At 51.6% G+C, this 24779-nt stretch overlaps 5 protein-coding genes across 5 annotated transcripts; 2 read left to right on the top strand and 3 right to left on the bottom strand.

Annotated features, from left to right (window-relative positions):
• Nucleotides 1-8196: 8196 nt before the first annotated feature.
• GGS23DRAFT_231933 (acyltransferase family-domain-containing protein) lies at nucleotides 8197-10290 on the bottom strand. Its single transcript, XM_051512064.1, has one exon. The coding sequence runs from the start codon at nucleotides 9980-9982 to the stop codon at nucleotides 8552-8554; it is 1431 nt and encodes a 476-aa protein (XP_051369327.1). The 5' UTR covers nucleotides 9983-10290; the 3' UTR covers nucleotides 8197-8551.
• A 2411-nt stretch (nucleotides 10291-12701) lies between these two features.
• Nucleotides 12702-14546, top strand: GGS23DRAFT_606865 (uncharacterized protein; the record flags this gene model as incomplete). Its single annotated transcript, XM_051519960.1, has 1 exon — nucleotides 12702-14546. One exon carries the CDS (start codon nucleotides 12702-12704, stop codon nucleotides 14544-14546), a length of 1845 nt encoding a protein of 614 aa, XP_051369326.1.
• Nucleotides 14547-15107: 561 nt separating this feature from the next.
• On the bottom strand, nucleotides 15108-17106 carry GGS23DRAFT_580851 (CrcB-like protein-domain-containing protein). Its single transcript, XM_051517145.1, has one exon. The coding sequence runs from the start codon at nucleotides 16834-16836 to the stop codon at nucleotides 15154-15156; it is 1683 nt and encodes a 560-aa protein (XP_051369325.1). The 5' UTR covers nucleotides 16837-17106; the 3' UTR covers nucleotides 15108-15153.
• A 323-nt stretch (nucleotides 17107-17429) lies between these two features.
• GGS23DRAFT_580848 (uracil phosphoribosyltransferase) lies at nucleotides 17430-19709 on the top strand. Its single transcript, XM_051517144.1, has 3 exons — nucleotides 17430-18237; nucleotides 18361-18460; nucleotides 18536-19709. The coding sequence occupies exons 1-3, from the start codon at nucleotides 18061-18063 to the stop codon at nucleotides 18958-18960; spliced, it is 702 nt and encodes a 233-aa protein (XP_051369324.1). The 5' UTR covers nucleotides 17430-18060; the 3' UTR covers nucleotides 18961-19709.
• On the bottom strand, nucleotides 19149-22936 carry GGS23DRAFT_231889 (ATP-dependent DNA ligase). Its single transcript, XM_051512063.1, has 2 exons — nucleotides 22450-22936; nucleotides 19149-22371 (listed from the first exon to the last, which is right to left on the bottom strand). The coding sequence occupies exons 1-2, from the start codon at nucleotides 22548-22550 to the stop codon at nucleotides 19338-19340; spliced, it is 3135 nt and encodes a 1044-aa protein (XP_051369323.1). The 5' UTR covers nucleotides 22551-22936; the 3' UTR covers nucleotides 19149-19337.
• Between the last annotated feature and the right edge of the window lie 1843 nt (nucleotides 22937-24779).

Raw genomic sequence — 24779 nt, 5'->3', positions numbered from 1 at the left:
GTACTTAATTACTTATTCCGAAAACCCGGGTATAAATTTAATTAGATCGTCTTACGAAACTTCGAAGCGTTTCCTATTATTTTTATTAATCTTATCTAGCTAAAACTCCTTTAATAACTCGTTAATAGTCTTCGCCTTTTTAGCTAGGTCGTTTATATTCGAAGTAGTATTCTTATCGGCTTTAGTCGGTTTACGCTTAAGTTATAACGATAGAACTTCTATATTCTCTTAATCGGGTACTTCTCTTTCGATATATTTACCGTTAGGACCTTTAGCTCGTTTAATTACGTTAACTTCGACTAGGTCCGTTTTAATAGTACCTTTATAATAATAGATATCCTCGTCGTCGATAAGACCTTTAGTTTAATTATAACCTAAGATTTCCGTTTCGTATAATTCGTAGCTATATTTACGTTCGATTATTTAAATAACGTTAATTTCCAATATAGTTCTTAGTATCTCTTTTTACTTTAGTATTACTTCTTCGTTTTTAAAGTATCGTAAGTCGAGGAATATAAGCTTTAGCTTTTCGGCTAGATAATAATATACTATCCTACGTACTTACTTTAGAGATTCCTTACTTTAATATGCGTAAAATAAAATATAATAAGCGATCGGTTTTCCTTTACGCTTAACTTAGGTAATAATCGATCCTAGGATTAATATTAATTCCGGTTTATCCGGGTTTCCGTTCTCGAAGTAGTATAGTCGCTTATTATTCCTATAGCAGAACCGATTCTAGGTTATATTCATTAGTAGTAAATAGCGGCTATAATTATAAAGCCGATCGAAAGTATTATAAAACTAATATTCGAATTCTTTATAATTATTCGTTTAGGTTAATAGAATCTTATTACGTATGCCTCGGTAGTTTAATATAGTATTACGTTTAGAACTTATTAGGATCCTTCCGCTAGTTTATAGGTTATAAAGACTTAGGTTCCGAACCGCGTTTACTAGGAACGGGTTTTCTTATTGATATTATTAATCGGCGTTATACGTATCCCTAAGGCTATAAGAGCTATTATTTTAACGGTAGTTCTACGAAGTTATCTTTATTTCTAAAGCGTTAAGTCGATCGTAGAGGGCTTATATACTAACTTCTTAATTAGTACTTAGGTAGCTATAAGAAGGTCTAAGCTACGAAGGAGGCGGTAGTAAAGGTATTTAGAGGCTAAGAGTCGTTAATCGTTAAATTATTTATATTATAGGCTTCTCGGGTTCTTCGAAAGTTACCGTTTTCTACTATCGTCGTTCTTCGGCTTAGGCCTTGTCGGTAATTTATATTACTATACGACGTTCCGCTTACTTATAAAGCTAGGTATAAAGAGTCCGGTAGTCGATATTTCCGATCTTATTATAGTTATAGTTTTCCGTTTTATAAAACTTTATAATTAAGGATATCCGGAATTTATCGGTTAGGTATCTTACTTTTTAGGGAAGCTTTCCGTTATCGTTTACGAGCTTAGAAAGACGTTTATAGTTTATAAAATACGTAAAGATCGCCTTAAGATCGTTAATTACGTTACTTCGTTTTAGTTATACGAGTTTACGTTTAACGTTAGTTTAACCTGGTTTATTAGTAATCTTAAAGTAGTACTTTAGGGCTATAATAATAACTCTTTAGATCGTTTAATTCTTCGCGACGTCGTTAATACGTTTCCTAATAATCTTAGTCGTAATTTATTCGCCGATCTCTTTAATTTTATCGTCGTTACTTATACGGTAGCGGTTAAATAATCGATCTATCCTTTTTAATTACTAGGTTATATTATATTTATTAAACTTAAGCCTAAGGTAATCGGTAGGGTTAGGGAACCTAATGGCTAATATTACGATAGTCGGGGTAGCTATCGGTATATTCTAGCTATTAAAGGCCTTATTATTATTATTCTAAGATAATGCTATAGGGATTAGCGGGATAAGTATAGAGCCGCGGGTAAGGGGTAATTAAGTAAGAGTTTTATCGTCGTCTTTCTTTTCTTCGGGTAGATATAGGAACGGAGAGCTAGTATCGACTTTTAAGGTTTTTATTAATAGTTTAATCTTTATTACTTCGGGTCCTAACGGCGATTTATTCCGTTTCTTAGTTACGGATTCCGTTTAGTTTATCGGTACGAGGTATAAAGTAAAAAGGAAGGTAGTAGGGGTCTTATTATCTAATATAAGGATAAAGGTATAATAATTATTATTTATATCTTAATACTTTTCCTTTAGTATAGATATATTATTATTTATTATATTATCCCGATCGATAAGGTCCGGGTACTACACGAGCTTTTTTAATCGGCTAACGCCTAATTAAAGTACGATACGTATTCCCTAGATTAATAGTTTAACTATTATAAATAAGTCGACGATAATTCCTCCTATTAAGGTCTAGAATTCCTAACGTATAACCTTCGTTAAGGTAATACGTATAGGAGATAAATCCCGAATAAAGGATCGCGTTAAATACGATACCAGTTATAGCTATGAGCCGGTTTTAATTTAACGGGAGCTATTTAATAATATTAGCGGTATTACCGCTAGGCGTCGTTTTACGCTTATATTAATACTTCTCGCCATATTAGCTATTAGTTGGTAATATAGGGCTAGTTTATATATAGGTATACCTATTAGTTCGACTTTAATTCCGTTTCCTTAATCCTCTATATTTACGTAGTCTTATTAATATTAATTTTTAATTCTCCTTAAAACTATCGGTTATTAATAGCTATTAATCTATTAATTTTTATTTATGCTATTAATATAAATATCTATATTATATCGTATAATATATCGTCGAGTCGTTACGCCTAGGTATTTTAAAATATCTTTAGTATAATAAGTTATTAATATTTATATATTTAGTTTATATCGATTAATAGGTTTAAAAGGAAAAGAAGCTATCGTAAGATCGGTTAAGGTATAATTATTATTAGCCTTTATTCGCCTTTAGTATTAGTAAGGAAGTAATAGGTTATATAGGTTATCGTAATTTATATTAAGGCGTTCGTACGTCCTCCATATAGTAGGTAGATAATTATAAAAGGGCTGCTTTAATCGTTATAAGCTTTATTTACTCGTACGAAATATATTATATTATTAGCGGTTCGGGAAAGCGGTTAGTATCGAGGGCTAAGTACTATCCCTAATAGCGGTAGTATTACGACGAAAGTTCTCCGGGTTTTACGGGTTCTTCCGTATAGTAGATAAATAACTATACAAGGGATATCTTAATCGGTATAAACGCGGTTTAGTCGTCGTATTATATCGTAATATCGATAGCTTATTAGCGTTATAAGTATTAAGGGCTAGGTATTATCCTAGTAGTAGTAGTATCGTTATAAAAGTTCCCGGGCTTATACGTACCTTCCCATAGTAGATAAATAACTATAAGGCGGGATACTTTATTTAACGTAAAACGTAAACTACTTCGCAGGTTAAATAGCGGCGCTAACGGCGATCGGTATCCTTTAAATCTTAATAGCGTAATAGAAACTCCGTAGACTAAAGGTTAAGGGGTCGAAAAAGTTATAGGGTAGTCGTTATTAAGGAAGTATAAAACGTATGCGATATTAAAAACCCGGATAGATTTACTCGAAAGTATATTCTATCGAAAACTATAGTACGTACGATAGTCTAAGACGGATAAAACTAATATCGCTATATTAATCGAAAGATAAGGAATCTAATGTAGTTATCGTATCTTAGCTATGTCCCTAGGTCGTAGAGATATAGTAATCGCTAGCCCGAAGGTATAAGAGGTAAGGAAAGAAAAGGAATAAAACGTAAAAGTTACTTATCCGGCTATAACGGTACGACGAAGTAACTTAAGCGCTAATAATTAAAATAAATATATTAATCGGAAAACGACGAATCTAATAATAAAAACGAATCTTTAATTAAGGTAAAAATAGTAAAGATAATAATCTAGTTAGGTAATAAACTAAATAATAAATATGGCATATCCCGTACTTACGGAAGCTATGGTTACTCTATATAGGCATAAGGCCTATCGTAGCGTATTACGTAATGCATTAAGAGGGTATGTCTTACCGTACTACTACAGTATATAAATACCGGCCTCGTAATCGGCGAAGAGTAATAGATTACGATATTCCTTAGCTATACGTAGGATAAGGTAGTTAATTAAGTTAAGATCGTAAATATTATAACTAGAACGAGACTTATGAATTTATTAAACGTACTTAATAACTTCCGCGGAAAGTTCCGTAATAAGATTAATAAGTATAAAGATAATAAGAATAGCGGCGGTAATAATAACTAGGCTAATAACGCTTAAGGCAAGGAAAAGGATAAGAAAAAGAAGCCCTCGTAGAACTAATAAGAAAAGCCCCTTTACTTTAACTATAAGGAATATAGGCATAAGGCTAAGGACTATCCGAAACCGCTAAAGGAACGAAAGGGTAAGGGTAACGGCGGCGGTAATAATAACGGCGATAGCGCTTCCGGCGGATTAAGGAACGGTTCGAAATAACCGTCGACGTAATATACTACGTACGTACCGTATACGCTACCTTAATTCGGTTATTACGATAACGGAGGCGGAATATATCGAACGAGAATAAATACGGTAAAGCTCTCTAGGTTAGTAAGCGCTTATAACGAATTACGCCGTAAAAAGGACCTTAAATAAAAGCCTATTCCTATTAATCCCGATAATAACCTAACTATAGCTAACCCGCTAGAAGGCGAACGGCCCGTAAAGCCTTTAAGAATTAACTACGGAGCGGGGATTAACGCTTATAAGGATTACTTATTCTTCGATATAAAAACTAACGTTTACGTTACGAACGATTTAAAAGATCTAGACCCGAAAACGGTAGTAACGTTACTATTAGGTTACGTTATTAATACGGAAGGAGGCCTTATAAACGTTACGAAAATAAGTAAGGCTACTTATTACCTTACCGGCGACGACGGAGGATATAACCGAGCGTAGTTAAATTATACGTTATTTATTAGCTTCTTCTTAGTTAAGATCTTCTTGGAAGAATTATTTTATCGTAGCGGAGGCTAGCTAAATAAGAATAATATTATAAACCTTAACGGGACCGTCCTAACGACCTTAAACCCTAAAAAACGAGGTTTCCTATTATAGGAATATAAGAAAGAAAAGCCGAAACTCCTTTTCTTTAAACGGTATTAGGAAAGCGCGCTAAGGTATTAATTCGGTAAGCTTAGCGAGATACTATAAGCGATATTAATATAATTAAACGATAATATTATAAAGTAATTAATACTATAGCATCGCCGCCTTTATTACCTTAGTATAGAAAAACTTATATGGATCATTAAAAGATCGATAAGGATCGACTTAGACCTAGTACTTATAAAGACGGTACCTTATTACGCGTATAATCGGATAAAGATTACTAGGATACCCTCGAAGGACCCTTAAGAGCGTACCTAGATTCCTAAGGAGATTACTTAGTACGACCTCGGAAAGTTATAGCTTCTATCGATCGAAAACTACCGTTATTTTATATTAATCGTAAATAACGATAGCCGAAATAAAGAGTTTACTTAGTATAAGTCTAAGGAAAAGGCTTAATAAGTATTAATAACTTACCTTACCCGAGTTTATTAGTTACTCGAGGTATTACCGAGCGCCCCGGATAAGAGCCGGCGACGGATAAGAATATTACGCTTTAACGATAGCCGAAAGTTCGGTATAAGCGCTATCGAGTAGTTTTATAACGAAAGAGGTATTACGTTAAATACCTTTACGTTAGATAACTAATATTAAAACGACGTAGCGGAAAGGAACATACGCTTCTTATAGGACGATACTAAAGTAGTTTACGTTTAGATAAAGATCCTTACTTACTTTTAGGATTACGTCTTCGTAATAACGACGTATACGATTAATAGGACTAACGTTTTATCCGTAAAGGAGCTTACGTTATACGAGAGATTTATAAACGGCATAGAACTAAAAAAGAACTATAAACCTAATAACGCATATCTACGTATCGTCGGTAGCCGTTACGTAGCTTATATCGATAAAAGTTATCGGGTCGTTTCCGAGAAAATAAAACTACGTAAAGCCCGCGCCGTTTTTATAGGTTACGAAGGAAAGTATAACTATTTAATTTAACTTATAAAAGGAGGTCGTTTCTTAAAAACGCCTTACGTTATTTTTTACGAAGAACTAGGAGACTCCGAAGGGGCCCCCGACCTAAGGAACGTCGTTAGGTCCCTACCTAAGTACGTTTAGAAACGGCTACGGTATCGGAAGAAGATCGCGGCGACTAGCGTTCGTAATAAGGATAATAATATCGTCGACGAGGACGTTATAAACGAAGATAAGGATAGGATACGCCCCCGGAGAGGACGCCCGAAGAAAAAACTACCCTAGATTTATATATTAAAGGTACTACTTAAGTTAAATAAAGTACGCTCCGCCTTAGCGTTAAACGGCTCGTAAGAAAGCGAGTTAAAGGAAGTATTTAAAGGCAAATAAAATACGCCTAAAATCGCGTTTAAAAACGCGTCCCGAGAGGAGCTATGTTATATTAATACGCTTATTACCGTACCGTAAGAATAAAGCTACGGGTAAATAATATTAATAACGGCGGGCTTATTTAAGATAAACGAGAACGAACCGCTCTTTAAGGAAGTAATAAAGGAATTAAAGCGTAATCTTTAGACCTAGGCCGTCTTTAGGAAGATCCGAGAGAACCTAGAACGTAGTACGTTTAAATTTATATAGCCGAGCGAGGTAGTTAATAGTTATTTTATCGACGCTAAATAAGTCTTGAAGAAAAAGTTCCTATCTAACGGAAATTTCGATAAACTAAAGGTACGGATCTACGCCCGAGGATTTATATAAAGAAAAGGCATCGATTATAACGAAACTAAGGCGATAACGACGAAGGTAGTATCGTAAAAAATACTAATAACGTTAGCCGCTATTTATTAATAATATATCCTTTAGATCGACTTTATTACCGCCTACTTTAACGGGAAGTTAAACGAAAGGATCTTTATAAAGTAATTCCCTATATTAAAGAAGTATTTCGAGGCTTATGAGAAAGAGAAATAAACCTATAATTATAACGAGTCGAAAATTATCGAGCTAATTAATCCGTTATATGGCCTAAAATAAGCTAGAGCCGCGTAGTAATAACGTATAAAAGATATCTTAAAGAAATACGGCTACGTTTTATTAACCTTAAACGACGTTATTTATATAAAACCCGGAATAGAAAACGTAATCGCTTCGTATATAAACGATTTTCTATTATTCGGACTTAAAGAGGAACGATTTTATAAGCTCGCGAATATAATTAAGGAGAAGGTTAAGGTAATTAACTTAGGAAACGTTAATTAGTTTCTCGGGGTCCGGATAAAACGATCGTTTCCTACGGGGGACGTCCGGTTCGATTAATAGTAATATACGGAAAAGGCTTTAAAGAAGCTTAATTACGGCGATACGAAGCTATATCCGTTACTGTATAACCCGAAGAATCGGGACGCGGTCGTACCGAGAAAGGCTAACGATAAAGCTAACCTACGAAAGGTTTAAAAGTATATTTCGTTAGTAGGAAAAGCGAACTTTCCGGTATATATTACGAGGCCTAATATTAGTTACGTAGCTTCGACCTAAGCGCGTTTTATAAATAACCCCTTATAGGAGTATTAAACGGAAATTAAACGTATAATACGATATCTTAAAGAAATAGTAAGCCGAGGGATCCGGTATCGGTAATTAAACGAGAATTACCCTTATAGAAAGTATAACGAAATAAGTCTCTACGGTTACGTAAATTCGAATTACGCGAGAGATATTTCTATAGCTAAGTTAACGAATAATTACGTATTCTTTATAGTAGGAATCCCGATCGTATAAATATCGAAGCTTTAGTCGGTAGTCGCGCGAAGCTCGGAAGAGGCTAAGTATATAGCCTTATCGACGGCGGTAGTAAATGCCGCGTAAATACGTAATTTCCTTACGGAATTAAGCGTAATATCCGTAGGCCTTATTACCTTGCGATGCGATAGTACGACGGCGAATACGTAAATAAAGGAAACCGCGATAAATAAATAAAAGCGATATATCCGAAAGGACTATTACTACGTAAGGCAAGAGGTAAAAGAAGGATACGTTAAGTTAAAATACGTACCATTAGTTAAGAACGCGGCTAATAGACTTATGAAGCCCTTAGAAGCGAAGGAATATTAGAGGTTTATTAAGTTATTATATCTAAAGAACCCGTAATAGCTTTAAACGAAATAGATATATAAATAAAGCGATAAGGGAGGAAAATACTACGGAATTAGGGCCTTACGCTATTTAAGAGCCTAACGATAGCCTTACCTAGGCTAAGAAGGCGTATAGGCGCGTAAGTACGTAATCGGTTACGTATAGCTACAGAATAAGCCTTATCCTAGCGAGGGCTAATCGGAATATAAAAGGCACGTAAAACGGCTCCAAAAGGCCACGTAGACAACTATAATTCAATTAACTATTCACCCGTTCCTTAGATGGCCACAGTAATCGATTATTCGGTGGTTGGGTATACTCCGATAAGGGCTGACTCTATCTTCCACCTTCTCCAGCAGCGCATTTCTTCTCGAACCACCGAGCGAAATTCGTCGAGGGAATATCGACTCCTCTCCAGAATATGTCGGAGGCCCAGAGGACAATTGGGAAATACAGCGTCGTAGAGACGATGAAGCTCGTGGTATACGGCCAAAATCCTTCCTTCCCGATGTAATTCCAGCAGCCGTTGAGCAGCAGCTTGCCGACTGTTCTGTTGCCGAGGCCGTGTACGAGGTAGAGAGCGAAGCTGATCCGCCCGAGATATCGAACCGGCCGAGTCAGGAAGACAGACTGGACGGATGGCAGGAATGCCATGGGGCCAACGACCAACATGGCCCCGAAGGATAACCAGAATCGGCGGCGGTAGGCGCTGAAGGGCCAGACGTATTTCGACCACTGGTAGCCGGGTGTCTGGGTGTTGTGGTCTCGAGGATAGCCGCAGAGGAAAAGGCCGAGGACCATGGCCAGGACAAGTAGGACGTTGATTATCCTCCTCGGGTTCGGATTCTTCGGCTTTCGTAGGAGCACCTCCAGCTCGGCGACGGCCATGCCGGCGATGAAGAGAGCGACGTCCCAGCGTTTGTGGGTGAAGCAGTGCGTTATCAGCAGAGTCTCGACCGCCAGCCGCACGGAGGTCCGCGTCTTAGCCAGCCCGAGGACAAGGAGAAAGACAACCATCGAACCCCGGAACTCCACGGCAATGGACCACAGCTGGGGATTGTAGAAGCCAGAGAAGTTGGTGGACCAGTCCCACGGGTTGGACTCGAGGTCAAGGTACTCGAGGTACGAGGCGACGCCGTGCTCGAAGGGCCGGCCGTTGACCTTCCTCGGCACGTTGACGATGCCGAGGTAGGCGCAGACGAAGGCCAGCGTGCTCGACGCGAAGGCCGGGAGGAAGAGGCGGATGGCGCGACGGAAGGTCAACGAGGTCAGGCTGGCGAACAGCTCCGTGTATTCCTGGCGGTGCATGCGCTGGATGAAGCGGTGCGAGAGCACGAAGCCCGACACGACGAAGAAAATTGACACCATGGCGGCCCCCGAGTACACGATCCGCACGAACGGCAGCAGCCAGAAGGACGTGTTGTCCTTGTACCCCCACCCCGAGTTGACGGCCGGGTAGGGGATGTGAGACCAGTGGAGGATGAACACGATCAGGGAGGCGACGCCGCGGACGCCGTCGAGATATTCCGTCGAATGAGGCTTCCGCGACGCCTCACCGTACTTCTCCGAACCCGACGCCGGCGATTGCTTCCGCAGAAAGCTTGGTCTCGTAAATGCGAGACACCGCCATAGCACTACGCGAAGCGCAGCCAAGGTAAACCTGCTTCGCCAAGTACAGGAACACTTTGTCCTAGCCGCCCCCTCCAATATCGGAGAGAGCAGGGCCTCTTCACCCTCTCTCATCGGCCGGCTCTGTTGCGCATACATTTTTTTTTTAACAAAACCTCCCTCTTCTGGTTTCAAGCGGCGACACACAACCGACCACTTCGCTGTCCCTCGTAGAGCGATGGCTTTAGGGTGATGTATGTAAGAAGCAACGGCATCTATTACCGAGGGCCTTTCGGGCAACCGACCGACCACCTCCCCCCGACGCGATCCCCGACGTAATAATTATTTAAATCCTGATATGCTCGCTGATCCTGGAGTATGGAAATCTCAAAGCCTTGCTGATACAGGGGCGCTGAAATGACTCCGAGCATGTAGCCGGGGCTATCTTACGATCCTGTTAAAGTAGCGGCAGAAGAATTTCGAATTTTGATTGCTCATATGTAGAGGTATAGCGGTTTTACGATGACAAGGGAATACCTGATAAAAGAGGATCTATGGCATAGAGCGGGCGAGATTACTACTATTACAGCATGTCTTGCCAGGGGGTACCGAGACGACTAAACGACCAGGAGTATGAGTAGGTATGTAATACGACCTAAAGATGCAAGTGAAATGGGGGTCAATAGTCGATCTAGAGCCTGTCGACGGTGGGACAGAACATCAAATACATACATAGGGGTAGGAGGCGTGCTTACAGGCAACCCCTTCGTCAGACTTATAGGAAGTCTTTTCTGTTGCTGTACCCATACGGAGGCATATGTAGGGTCGAAAACATCGTCAAAATGAGGGAGCCACCAAACTGGTAGGGAGATAAGCCGATCGTCACAGATTTCAACAGCTTGGCAGCCAGAAAACTCCAATCACCAGCGCCGGGCAGCCCGGATCGGCAATTCCAAGCTGTTGAAGGGCCCAGCCCCCGCTGCCGCCAAGACTCGCGCAGGGTCCGTGGGAGCGAAGAGTATTGCCGCCAAGGAGTCGACGTGGTGTCGGCGTGCCGCAGGGTGAACGGTGCTCGAGCCTGTTTTCCTCGACGGGCGCTCAGCTGCATTTCCTGTGCGTGGTCGACCGGCATGATGGGGAGCAGATCACTTCTAGAAACGAAAAGACCAGCCGCTCCCCGAGACAGGATACCGTAGACCTATGCGGCTAGCCGTGTTGATGTCAGTCCACTACTACGTTGAACCCACCCCTTTCTGGCTGAGGTTGCGGGCGACAGGTCTTGTCCCGCCGCCGCCCAGCCTCAGCTCCGAAGTGGCACGTGTGCAATTCCCAGAAGGAGAAGCTGAAGAAGAAGAGAGAGAGGACAGAGGCAAACAATGTTTCTTGTAAACACGGAGGGTGGGTTAGGTAGAGTGAGACCACCAGGGTCCAGCGATATCGGGTTGACCCCAGGAGGAGATCCCGTGCCACACAGCACCGTTCCCATGTATTCGTAGAAGCGCTGGTATTCGCGGGTAACGCCGTGGTCGATAGCCAACTATACCTCAACTTCCGGCTGTACACCGGGACCACTCTCGACCCTCCCGAGCGCTGGCCTGGCCTGGCTCGGCCCACTCGTGGAGGTGAAAACTGCGTTGCGCCGGGTCCGTTCGAGACGGGGGCACGTCCACGACACCGCTTTCTTGGTACAGAGAAGTCTAGCTACATAACCTAATCTCCTTTTTGATCTTGTATACCGGGACAGGACATATCCATGTGCAAATGTTATTATTTACGCCCATCTGCATACGTACGCAACTCCCCTTATCGTCACCCTATGACTAAGTGAGAAGGAGAGGGAGCGAGACGTTGCGGCCTCTCAACGTTAGGAACGGCTTGGCAGACCTGAAATCTTGGATGGACATAGCTCTTTTCGACCTAGAAGTTGAGATCTTCGTCATGCAACTTTCCACTCCGGTGGACCTTGCAAAATACATGGCCCCCCCGGACTCGCTCCTATGAGTAAGCTGATTTACCCTCTTGGTGAAATTGAGGAGCGGCAGGGCGTTGGCTTCCCCGGGACGGTAGGTGATCGTGTGCGGGCATGCCGTGTGCGCGTGTGTTCTATATTGTCCTTCCTCTGCCGAATTTTCCGCGGATGCGAGAAGTATGAGGACGTATGTATTTCTACCATCACGTACGACTGTCGTAATACCCTCTCTTCTAAGTCTGAATGATTGTGGTGCTTCCGACGTCAACGTTGGCTTTATTGAGGCGACGCCTCTGCAAATACCTGGGTAAAATAGGTGGGAGGGAGACCACACGGCACGCAGTTCACGATCGTTACGTTAGGACAGCTTCGTTGTCCCACTCTTTGCTTACTGGCTTTCCGTGCATATACGAGTTGCAACTCTGCTAACTCCCCGGAAGTCGTTCGGGATACTGGAGAGGGACGGCGGAGAGAGAGAGCGGTGGCCGTACAACGGAACTTCGGACACAACCTATTAGCAGACCAACGAAGACACGGCAGCTACGACCTAGCTAGGAGAGGGGGGCCAAAATCGCCTCGATCAGAATGGTGTGGAAGGGTGAAAATCTAACAATCCCCCATCCGAGCCAGACGCGCACCGAATATTTCAGGGCGACAATGTTATCACCGAGGGTACCGCGGCTCCTCATCAAGATCCCGAACACCCCCATAGAACAAAGCACGTTGACGTCGCGGCCTATACGGAGGATACTATGTCTGCTCGGCTTCCTGACAGTATCATGGCTGTTGATCGATAGGAAGTGGGAGTCGGTCCGGTCAGGGGGCCAGAGTTACACCACCTTACAGCTGATGCGGAATGCCGCGTTGGAGGGCGCACCGTCGCAATGGGTCGGCGGTGGCGCCGTCATGATGTCCCAGAGCACTGCTGCGGATGACACCGAGCAGGCGTCGCTCGCGGCGAAGGAGGGGAGCGCTCTCGAGAATATCCTGCCCGACGTCATCAGGATACCGTTCGAGGAGGCGGTCCAGGACGTCAAGCTGGAAGGGTGGGAGGACGAGTGGTTCTCGACCGGGCACTACAACGTCGAGAAGTACGGCCCGCTGGCTGAGCCTAAGATCGACTTCGTCTACAACTGGGTCAACGGGTCCGAGGACGAGTTCAAGGCGATCCGGCACGGCTACGAGCTCGACTCGCCCCTCAACGACAAGGACGGCAAGTGGATCTCGCGGCACAGCATCAACCGCTACCGCGACTGGGACGAGCTCCGGTACTCGCTCCGCAGCCTTGACGTCTACGCCAAGGGCTTCGTCAACAAGATCCAGCTCCTTGTCAACTCGGTCGGCGGGGCGTCGTACCAGCGCGACGGCAAGAACATGCGGCCGCAGCGGCCCGCGTGGCTCAAGGACGACGACGCCGCCCGCGAGCACGTCGAGGTGCTCAGCCACGAATCCTTCTTCGGCAAGCGCGAGCGCGAGTGCCTCCCCACCTTCAACTCGCTCTCGATCGAGTCGCAGATCTTCCGCACGCCGTCGTCGACGGACCAGCTCGTCGCCCTCTCCGACGACATGTTCCTCGGCGCGCCCCACGCCGCCTCCGACTTCTACTCGCCGCTCTTCGGCCCCGCCGTCGCCTTCAAGCCTGACCGCTACAACGTCCGCCGCCTCGCCGGCCCCGACCAGGCCCCCTCCTTCGGCGAGAAGCCCTTCGTCTACTACACCTCCTACCTGCTCAACCACCGCTTCGGCGAGCGCAACCGCCACGTCCAGGCCCACTTCGGCCACTCCGTCTCGCGCAGCGTCATGCGCGAGGTCATGGACTCCTTCCCGCTGCCGTCCGCCCGCGGCGCCTGCGAGCGCTTCCGCGGCGAGTCCCGCTTCCAGCTGTACCCCTGGTTCGCCGGCGTCCACTACGCCATCGAGCGCTTCCGCGAGGTCCTGCTCTGGTCCTTTATCCTCTCGCGCTCCGACGGCGACGGCGACGGCTACCTCGACTGGGCCGAGCGCCAGGCCATCCTCGCGGCGGTCGAGGCCGGCCGGCGCGAGCTCGACGGCGGCAGCCCCAGCCCCAGCACCGACCCCTCCGGCCCAGCCACCGCGCAGGGCAGCTCCGGACGCGACCGCATGTACTACAAGTTGGCGGAGGAGCTGCGGCGCGCGGGCCTGCAGCCGCCGCAGGCGAACGTCAACGTGCTGTGGACGTCGCTCGACGGGCCGGAGACTCTGCGTAACGCCAAGTGCGGCGGGGACGCGTTCGCGGTGGATAAGTGCCTGGGGGACGGGTTCGGGTCGGGGTTGTCGGACGCGGGGGGCGCGGCGAACCCGGACTTCGCGGCGGCGACGGTGTTCGCACGGCTGGCGCGCGAGCACCCGCAGTGCGGCGACTGTCTGCTGAAGCTGGTGCTGGAGGGGGGCGGGGGTGCGCGCGGGCTGGAGGCGCTGCTGCCGCCGCGGGCGGCGGCGACGGCAGCGAAGCGCCGCGACCGCGACGTCGTCGTGCGCGCGCTCAAGAAGTACCAGCATACGGTGGTTGACACGGACGCGATGAAGTTCGTCATGGTGCGCGACGCCGAGCAGGCTGAGGCCGAGCTGCTCGAGCGCGCGGTGCGCCGCGGCCGTGTCTTCGGCCAGTGGTGCCTCAACGACGACGTCATGACCGAGAGCGCCGAGCAGGTCGGTCGCGTCCGCGACGTCATGGCCCAGGTCTTCGAGACCCTATGGCCTGCCCGCGGCCGCTGGGAGAAAGAGGGTTCGTGAGATGTTGGCGTTTGTAGCAGAGTGGGAGGGAGAAGGGGAGGGGGCAAATTAGGGGTTGCCGTTACGTACATACATGCATAGATACCACATCGTACGGACGAGGGAGTAAGGAAAGGGGGCATATACTCACCTTATTTGCATGCCTTTGTATGCGTTGGCTCATATCAGCACCTTGGAGATACCATGTTATTCATTTCAATAATTGGAAGTTATAAGTTCCCACGAATTGAAGTCGTCTGCGGTCCCAATCGGACTCTATCACGAATTCCTTATGCTCATTCGGTTTGTAGATCAAGCAGTCGTGCGAGGCCTATTGCCCTGGAGACCTTGGCTCCGACGTCAACAGCTGAACGACTGACTTCCCTTCTATTGTAGTTACTATTGTGCTAAATGAGCTGGGGCAGTCGACGTAACTATGCTACCCATCGTAGTGATACACAAGGTATTGAGCTCAAGTTCAGCACAGCTTTGAGCCCTTTGAACCGTTAGATTGAGTTGTTATTACGAGTTTGGCTGGGGTGATCGGGTCCCACGTATACCCCAGAATTCGTGCCAACTTGCCACACACACATATATATATATATATAGATCGCACCAAACGCCGCCCTCAGTGCAGGCAGGCCAACTCGCTGAAGCCCCTACTCCATCTCAGGCCGCCCATGATAGCCACCAGGCAGGCGAGCCCTGCTGCGATACTCGCCGCGCCGTACACGTAGGCGTGCTTGCGCCGCAGGGCAGTCAGCTCAGCGACCCACGTCGACACTGTGGTCAGGCAACCGCAGAACCCGTCCTGGACGCCCTGCAGCACCTGGCAGCCGATGACGCCGCCGGTCGGCAGGTGCGCGAGATCCCAGGCCGCCCCGAGCACCGCCGTGCCCGCTACGTTAACGGCAAAGGTGCCGAGCGGGAAGGACGGCGCGAGCCTCCCGTTGAGATGCAGCGACGCGTAGAAGCGCGCCAGGCAGCCGAGCGGCGCGAAAGCGAGCGCCAGCGTCGCCCGGCCGCGCCAGATTTCTTCCTCGAGGCCGGCAGTAGAGAACCGGTCCGGCGGTAGGGCTGACAGCAACGCGGCGCCGACCCAGCTCCCCCAGCCGAGGAGAACGGCAAGGGGGTCAAGAAAGCGGCGGGTGAGGGCAAAAGGGAGCGAGGGTGTGACCGGCTCGAGAGCCAGCGCGAGCTGGGCACCGACAGTAAGGCCGGCGAGCGACAAGGAGACCGTGGTGATAAGAACGGCGAGCGCGGCCATGAACGAGTAGCCGCCGTTCCGGGGCGTGGTAACCGGGCCCGTGTCGGGCGCAACTAGGTCGTTGGATAGGGCGAGGAAGAGGTCGCGCATGAAGGAGGAAAAGGAGGTGAAGGAGCCGCAGAACCCAGTGGCGAGCCCTATATAGAGCGGGATGGTCTTCTTCGTGGCCATATGGGCCTTTTTCGCGGCGGCAAGGTCAACAACAGCCTCCTCGTCGGCGTTCTCAGCCCCGGCCCCGGCCCCGGCCCCATTCCCCTGCACCTTGAGGAGCTGCTTCTCGTAGGCCGGGTCACCCCACTCGAAGCGAAAGAGCATACGGTCCTCGGCGAGGAAGCCGAGGACGAGGCTTCCGGCGAAATTGGGCCACACGGAGCTGAAGGAAACGGGGGCGCCAGCGTAATACGTGAGGGCCTGGAGCCCGAGACGGGCCAGCGTGCCGAAGATAGCGAAGAGGATCAGGTAGGAGACGGTATAGATCTCGGTGGCTAGCCTCGACACTTTATGGGCGCCGGTCTCTCCTTCGTCGTCCTCCTCGGGCTCGGCTTGCGCGTGCCGGGAAGTCGACCCCCTCGGCTGCGCCTCCCGGCGAACCGAGTACGCGCGTTCAAGGGCCCTGCCCTCCTCTAGCGAGGGCGAGGGACGCAGGTCGCGCTCGTCCCGGCTCGGAATGGGCGCGATGTTCTCTAGTTCGGGCACATTGACGTAGGAGTCCGGAATGTCGTAGTCAGCGCGCTGGCTGCGGGGCCGTTGGGTCGTTCGCTGGCGCAGCTGCGATCCCTCGGGGTTACTCGACCCAGACCGGTCCGGACGGGATATTTCGCCGCCTACATCCAGATCATGAAGATTCTCGTACGACCTGGGCGCATCGTACTCTACCGAGGATGGCCGCGGCGAGGCGTCGTGCTCGCGCTCGTGGTCGCTTCTCGAGCGGGAGGGGCGGTGCTGTGATACGGCACCAGTAGACGGCATGGCCAGGCGCGTCGTTTCGCCCGGCGCCGGCTGGTGATGCGCCACCACGGGAGGGGATCTGCGATTGGCTGCCATCCATCTAGTCCTATACAGTAGGTAGAAAAACAGAATTAAATGCGAAATCAAAGGTGATTCAGGATTCTTTCGGCCATGCTCTCTTCCTAATCAACCAAAAGGAGATGAGCATCGTAGACGACCCCGAGCATCCATCTCGGCCAGAGTGCTTAGAGAGAGGCTGCTGTTGTTTTTTTGTTAGTGTCGCTGATTTCAATTCTCCTCTTGGCACGTGTTTTCCGCCATTCCCCCGTATACCTATGAGGTACTTCTACCTTGGGTGAATCTGCTTGAGGTACCTAGGTTTTTATGGAGGCACAACAAGACACCTCCGTTACGGAATCTGGGAATGCAGGTATATGTACCGTACCGTACCGTACCGTACCGTACCGTACCTCATCTTATCTTAGGCGGTACCTTCTAGGTGGGCGGTGTTAGGTACCTTGACCCAACGGAAACGCGCTCTTATCGTGTACCTGTGTGCGGTGCTAGCGCGTTCCTCGTGGCGTGGCGGGGCTCAAGCACCAGGCGCCTGATAAGGGGGGTTAAGTAAGTGTGCGCCCCGATATGCCCCGCGTCCGGCGTCCCGCATATCTACATTTGGATACCTCTTACCTAAGTCTCCTATCAGCCCCCGCCGTGCCCTCTACTGGACCTAGGTAGGTACCTACAGGTAGCCTGCCTCTCCGGGTACCTATAGGAGGTAGGTACCGTAGGTAGGTAGAATGTAGCAAGAGCTCACCGGTTCACAGCCAGTCTTATCTCTTATCTCGTGTGCCTTGGGTACCTCTCCGCACGCACCTAACCGCTATGCGTCGGTGTCTGGGCGGGCTTCCCATGGCACTTCCGGGCCCTCTCCCGTGGCTCCTTGCAGTTGGTCGCTGGCATCCTTCTTCCATCTATCTAGGTATCTATCCCTCCCTCACCTCTTCTCTCCCTGTCTCTCTGTCTCCCTCTCTCCTTCTCGCCCTCTCTCTCGTCCTCTGCCCCCTTTCCACATACCTACGTTTGTAATACTGATATAATCTGCCTGCCTCTTGCCCCCATCGTGTCCACGACTCACGTTACCCACTGCTATTTGTATTATATCCTGTCTTAGCTGCCTTCCTCTGAGGCCGCCCTGCTATACGATCCCTTAGCTGTGTGTGTGTGCCTACGCCTACATACCGACATACCCAGGTACTTCTCGCTTCCAGAGCCTGTCACCGCCGTAACATCCGGGCCTAGCTTGTTCCTACTAGCAGGATGTCGTTACCTTCCAACGTCCACGTCTCTAAGCATCCCTGCCTGAAAGCCAAGCTGAGCCGTCTAAGGTCGAAGGGGACGGAATCGCGCGAGGTCAAGTCGCTGATCAACGAAATCTCCCTGATTCTCGGGTGTGAAGCTTTAGCTTCCACCTTGACGCCCGCTTATGGACCATTGGTATGAACGCCTTGTATTATTATTCACTCGTAACCCCCCCTCCCCCTTGGTTGTGCCGTATGCCTATCGACCGAGACAACAATACGTACAGTAGCTGACATGGCATTCGGTTGCCGTATATAGAACGAGACGCCCATCGGGTTCGGGTACACCACCACCACAGTCAAACCGCAAGCAATATCCATAGTGCCCATTCTTAGGTCGGGGTTGGGCATGGTAGAAGGCACGTGGCCCCCCCTCCTTGTCCGCCGCATCCGAAAAAGGAGGAGAGGAACCACTTGTCTGACACATAGAGCAGCAATACAAACAATCCTCCCGGAGCCCGTACCGGTGCACCATCTCGGCCTGTACCGCGAACCCAGCACGCTCGAGCCGGTCGAGTACTACAATAACCTGCCACACCATGTCTCCTCTTCCTCGAACAGCGAAGCCGACGAAGCCGGATCTCACGCCTCCAGCTTAGCCATCATCGTCGACCCCGTCATCGCCACCGGCGGCACCTGCGCCGCCGCCATCCAGACGCTTAAGGAGTGGGGGGTCCGCAGGATCCTCGTATTATCCGTCGCCGCCGCAGTTGACGGCGTGCGCCGTGCCGCCGCCGAGTGGCCCGAAGCTGTCGACATCTGGGTCGCCGGCGTCGACGCCGAGCTTACGCCCACCGGTATGGTGAAACCCGGCGTCGGCGATATCGGCGATCGCCTATTTTTGACCATTGGAAAATAAGGAGCATAGCGGAAGTGAGGGGAATAAGAGAGCGAAAGAGCTGTTACGTCGCGCGCCTTGTCTCCTTACCTACCTAATCGAATTAACTAGGGAGCATTGGCGCTTGTATCTAGGAGCACGAAAAATGCCGACTCCGCAAGTCACAATTTGTGTAACATTCGTGTATACCGTCCTTGAGGAATACTCCTGGGGACGCATATAGACCCGGGATGGGGGGAATCACAATGAAAAACCCAGAGACTGCGTCGTGTATTCCGTAACGAACAATGCAGATCAAGCCCGGGCGAGCCACAAAAACCAGAGTGTAGTTAGGTATTAATCAAGCGAAGGTATAAAACGTGACTAACCCCTCTATACTCACTGGTCCCTCCCGCCCGTCACGGCGGCGCGTACCTCTCCTCGTCCACCAGCGTCCGGTTCTCCCAGCAGTCCTCGACCCACTGGCGCGACACTACCCTCGGTACGGGCGTGCGCGTGCTAATGACGGCGCGCACCTCGGCCGCGCGCGCCATCACGCCCGCGCCGTCGTCGGCTCCGTCGTCGGCCAGCACCACGATGTGCGTGACGCGCCGGTCGTCCAGGTCCTCGGCGATCTCGCCGCCGCCGTACCGGACCCAGTTCTGGAGCCGGAGGTGCGGCGGCGGCGGCGGCGGCGGCGCGCCGTCGGGCGCAGGAGAGCGCGCGGGCCCCGCGAAGTACACCCGCGTGCCCCGGAACACGTGGCCGTGCAGCTGCGCGCTCACGTCGTGGCCGCGCGCCGTAAGCTGCTCCAGGAAGGTGGCGGCGGCGGCGGCGCGCTCGGGCTTCGACGACGACGAGCCCTGCAGCCGCGTCGACGCCATCGTCGCGAGCAGCTGCCGCAGCTCCGGCACGTCCACCATCCGCGCGTAGCTGTCGCCGAACTCGTCCGTGCTCGTCGCCGCGAGTCGCCGCGTCGTCGCGGTCGCGCGGAAGAGGTGGCTCGTCTCGAAGGGGAGGAGGAAGGCGTCGGCGCCCCGGCTGCTGCCGCTGCCGTCACCGTCGCGCTGCTGCCCGAGGCAGTCGAGGATCCACTTCGGCCGCACGATGTCGACGCCGTCGCCACCGTCGCCACCGTCACTTGCGGCCGCGGCCGCGGCTGCCTTGACCAGGCTCGCCACCGCGACCACGTTCTTCTCGCCGACGAGCACCATGCCCGTGCCCGGGGTCGGGCGCTGCCACACGCGGCCGCCGTTCTGCTTGATGAGCGCCTCGAGCTGCGCCTTGCTGCGCTTCGGGGGCCCCGCGCAGTCGGTCAGCACGCAGAACTCGAGCCCGGCGAAGACGCCCGTAGCGCTGCGGGCCGCGACGCCGGGCGCCGGGCCGGCCCCCGGGTCCTGCCCCGCGATCACCACGTCCCGCCGCCGGCGCTTGACGCCGCGCTGCCGCCCCGACTCCATCTTCATGGCGCGCTCGGCGCCGTCGCGCTCCGCCCGCGCCTGCATATCCAGGAAGCCCGGGTAGTCGAGCGCTGAGTCCCAGGAGCGGTCGAGCCGCAGCCCCTTGAAGCGCGGGAAGCGCAGCGTGACGCCCTTGGCGAACTGGTCCGACTCGCCGGCGCTCGCCGCCTTGACCGATATTACGACCGACTCGCTCGGCCGGATCCACACGTCGGGCCGCTCGATTTGGTGCCGCTCGCCGCCCGCGAGCTGCACGTACTCGCTCGGCGGGTGCTTCGCGTCCCACGGCCGCCACCGCCCCTCCGTGTGGTGCCGGATGTCGGCCAGGTCCTCGGCCCGGAACCCGCCGCCCACTTTGACGAAGCTGTAGCAGCGCTCCGGGTTCACGCCCGCCTGCACCTCGTTCTCAGACGCGCGCAGCCCGCACAGGAAGGACGCGAGCGCGCCGCCCCGCCGTCCCGTCCCGTAGTACCCGCCGATGACGACGACGTCGACCGACTCGCCGAACCCGGCCATGTAGTCAGGCTTGACCTTGATCCAGTCGTCGCAGCGCTCGTTGGGGCTGTACGGCGACCGCGGGTTCTTGATGACGAGCCCCTCGGAGGCGTCCGAGATGATCTTGCGCAGCATCGGCTCGATCGCGTCCGCAGACGTCGCCGCGACGTACTTGTGCACCTCGAGCCGGTACGGTACGCCGGGTACGGCTTTCTCGAGCGCGTTGCGCCGATCTCGCAGCGTATACTGCGCCAGGGGCTTGTCGTTGAGGTAAAGGATGTCGAAGACGCGGAGCACGGGCCGAGGCGCGCTGTCGTTGTGCGGGTTGCGCTGCTCAGCGAGGGCCGCCGTCTTGAGGGTCCCGAACTTCAGCACCTTGCCGATCTCCGGGTCCCATACGATCATCTCGCCGTCGAGGATGATGTTCCGCACGCCGGGCGCGAATGCGTCTCGGAGATGGCGGGTCAGCGACGAGTTCTCGTCCTCGAAGCCCTCGCCGTACAAGTAGGTGTAATCCTTGGCCTTCCTCGACCAGAAGCGGAACCGCTTGCCGCCGGGGACGTCGTCGCCCTCTTCCATGTGCAACTGGATCCGTTCGCCGTCAAGCTTTTCCTCGATCCAGAACTCATCGTCACCCTCGATCCGGTTTGTCGTGTTCAGCCTGTCGACCATCTTCTCGAACGAGGTCGACATCTGGTAGTGGCAGAGCTGAGGCTGGAAGCACTGCATCAGCCTAACGTCGATCTGGCCGTCGGCGAGGCGGACGGAGGAGTCGTACAGGTCCCAGCAGACCTGACGGAGGCTCGAGGATACGCTGAACAGGTCGAGGGCGTCGGGGTGCCAGCGCTCCATGAAGGTCCTCTCGGTGGCGCCGACTTTCATCTCCTTCAGGATGATGCGGATGAGCCACTTAAGCTCCTCAGCGTTCATGCGCTGGTAGAAGACCTCGAATATTGGCAGCTGCTCGCTCTCGCCGGACGCGGAGGCCAGCTTGTCGAGCATCTCGTTGACCTCGGCGATGCGCATGTCGCCCGGCTCTATGCGCATGGGCCGCTTGGATATAATGTCGAAGCACCTCCCCCCGAAGTCGCCGGCGGCGCGGGCGGCGGCGGACTGGACCGGCGTCTTCCAGCGCAGGATATTCTGGGCGTCCTCCGAGTTCTTGTCGATCCTCATCAGCTTTACGAGCAGCCTGCCTATGTTGCTCTCCTTGAGCCCGTACATGCCCCGGTCACGGTCGGAGGAGGGCAGGATGAGGCGCATGGCCGGGTAGATGTCGTTGCCGACCTCGGTCCGCCACCTCGATATGAAGCGGTCGACAACATTGCGACGGAACTCCTGCGGCGAGAGCTTGCTCGGGCCGTGGGGCCCGCGTTTGGAGCGAGCTGTCCTAGGGCCGACGGGCTGCTTCTTGTTCTCGCTTAGCGGGTTGAACAGGTCCCTGAACAGCTCGGAGAAGAGCAGGGTCTGCGAGTGGTTCCTTGGCCGGTTCGGGTACCTTTCTCGTAACACTCAAGGGTCAGCACAGTCGCAACAGGGGACAGACCGCATCCGATCTCAGGCTATCGTCACTTACTTGGCGTCTAGATCCTCGAGCGTCTGCCCTCCCGTCGCGTATAGGCGACGCTCCTCGGTTATGGCGGCAGCACTGCGTATTTTGTTGTGCCATTGGCTCATCGTGTTCGATGCCGAAGGCGTTAGGAGATGGGGAGTTGTCTCGTTCCGATGGGCTGCAGCATTGGAAGCTAGCCTATCACATTGGGGGTTTCTCCCGTGGTGAGAAAGAAGGATGGCCAAGGAGAGCAGGTCTGGAGGTTGAACTTTTGTCTTCCGAAAAATCTAGGCCGGTAGGAGCGTAAGTTTCCATCGGCCAGTCATGAAATACCCCAATCCAGGATAAGCCCTGGGAAATATGTTGTGCTATCTCGTGAGTTGGTGAAGTCCAAGGGCGAGAGCGAGTGCTATCGAGGGTTGACGTGGGTAACTGCACATACCGTATAATACGCAGCACTGGTTCCGTCCGTTATGCACAGATCACGGGAAAGGTACCGTCAACATCTTGGTACGCAGATGCGCGGGTACGTAGGAATACCTAAGCACCCACAGCTGGCTAGGGTACAGAACAGGTACAATTAGGTACCGAACCAGAGATGGATAGGTTCAATGTTCCAGGCGGGGTCCACTATCAACCACCACAACAATGTGGGATTTCCATGATTAGCTAAACATCTCCAGCATGCAAATTGAAAATTTTGATGCAGGTAATACCTACGTACCAGGCAAGCCAGGAATCAGCGTCGACACCTGAACCTGACGAGATCGATGCCTCTTTGCGTGCGCATGGCTCGAATCCCTGGCCTAACCTGAGATACTTCCTGCATGCCTCCTCCGAGCTCAGGAACGCGTATCTTTATACACGGAGCCGCATGTATACAGAACCCGCGGGTACCTACCGCATTAACGACCTAGGTCGCGATACAAATCAATCCCTTCCTGGCCCCGGCAAACCGTCCTGGCAAACCGCCAACCCACCGGCAACGACACGTCCTGGTCCTGTGCGCTTGACAGGCCCGCGTTCCTCTCGCCCGCCGTCAACAACTACCTCCAATCCACCTACTTACATTCACCTCTTAACCCTCCCTCCCCCCCTCCCGTCTTCCTAGGACCTCCGTATGACTGTTGGCCTCTCCCGATTCCTCCTCCTGCCTTCGAAACCCCTACGCGCTAGACGACCGGCCTGTGCACCTCCGCGATCTTATGCATTCGCGTGCCTCTCGACATACCCTCGTGGCGCCATGTTCGGCAGGGCTATAGGTAGAAGCAAGGCGACCGCGCCGCCGGCTGCCGCCAAGAACGACCTCGCGAAGCAATTGTTTCCTTCGAGCAGCCCTTCGGCCCAGGACGGCAACATTGCCCAGTGGGCGTCCTCTCACAAAGGCCGCGCTAACCTGTCGTCCGGTGCTGGTTTGGGGTCTTCGAAGGCAGCAGGTAACGACCCGCTGAAGTCTAGGTCCAACAACATTCAGCAGCAGCCGCTGCAGCCGCCGCCCCAACCTCGTCATTACAAACCAGTCTCGTCTACCTCTTCTACTCCCGCCCTCTCGAACCGGTCCAGCAGCTTCGCCTCCCTATGCAGCAGTGCGTCGGCGTTCCAAGACAGACCCGAGCCGATTCATGCCCTACCGTCGCAAGGGCAACCGGCCATGCCCATATTCGCAGAGGACGATTTCAGCGACGACGACGCTCTGGATTTAGACTACAAATGCCCGACTCCGCTCCCGCCTCCGTCAGGGGCGCCAAATCCTCGTCCAGCTCCAGATCCTGCCTCCCAGCCGCCTAACAGCCAATTGCCTTGGACTTCGTCACCGGTTGAACACTACCACCCCCCTGCGAACCCGCAGAAGACAGCTCAGAAACGTCTGTCGCCGGATGGACCTGGACAGTCTGTCCCTCCTGTTGCGAAGAAGAGGAACTTGCCCGCGAGTTGGGCACGGAATTACTCCACGGAACCCATCCGTGATGACGCTGGGAGCAAAGAGGCCCCGGCGCCTCGCAAGGAGGGAGCGGCTGCTGCCTCGGCGGCTAGGGAGAATGGCGACGCTTCGGTGTGGGATGCGACCCAGAGTTCTATCGACAAGCGTCGGAAACAGGTCAGGAGCCAGCAACATGAAAACGAGTTCGAGGGTGATGAATCCATGGACAAGATTCGTATCATGGCAGAAAAATATGGAAAGCGGAAGACCAAGGCCTCTGCCATCTCTTTAAGTACCGAGCAGCAGCACGTGATGAACCTGGTCATTGAGCAGAAGCAAAGCGTGTTTTTCACCGGTCCAGCCGGAACCGGCAAATCCGTACTGGTGCGAGCAATTATCTCCGAGCTAAAGAAGAAATGGATGCGCGATCCCG

This window comes from Durotheca rogersii (assembly GCF_024521655.1).
Source record: "Durotheca rogersii strain YMJ 92031201 chromosome Unknown GGS23scaffold_23, whole genome shotgun sequence".
Taxonomy (NCBI): domain Eukaryota; kingdom Fungi; phylum Ascomycota; class Sordariomycetes; order Xylariales; family Xylariaceae; genus Durotheca; species Durotheca rogersii.
This window is presented reverse-complemented; position numbering and strand designations above follow the sequence as displayed.

What these genes read in the sequence shown, in the direction of transcription:
- GGS23DRAFT_580851 (XM_051517145.1), bottom strand. Translation starts at nt 16,836, where the DNA reads ATGGCAGCCAATCGCAGATCCCCTCCCGTGGTGGCGCATCACCAGCCG.
- GGS23DRAFT_231889 (XM_051512063.1), bottom strand. Translation starts at nt 22,550, where the DNA reads ATGAGCCAATGGCACAACAAAATACGCAGTGCTGCCGCCATAACCGAG. An exon ending in CTCGAGGATCTAGACGCCAA is followed by an intron (nt 22,372 to 22,449) that starts GTAAGTGACGAT and finishes GTTACGAGAAAG; the next exon opens with GTACCCGAACCGGCCAAGGA.
- GGS23DRAFT_231933 (XM_051512064.1), bottom strand. Translation starts at nt 9,982, where the DNA reads ATGTATGCGCAACAGAGCCGGCCGATGAGAGAGGGTGAAGAGGCCCTG.
- GGS23DRAFT_580848 (XM_051517144.1), top strand. Translation starts at nt 18,061, where the DNA reads ATGTCGTTACCTTCCAACGTCCACGTCTCTAAGCATCCCTGCCTGAAA. An exon ending in CGCCCGCTTATGGACCATTG is followed by an intron (nt 18,238 to 18,360) that starts GTATGAACGCCT and finishes TGCCGTATATAG; the next exon opens with AACGAGACGCCCATCGGGTT. An exon ending in GGGGTTGGGCATGGTAGAAG is followed by an intron (nt 18,461 to 18,535) that starts GCACGTGGCCCC and finishes CACATAGAGCAG; the next exon opens with CAATACAAACAATCCTCCCG.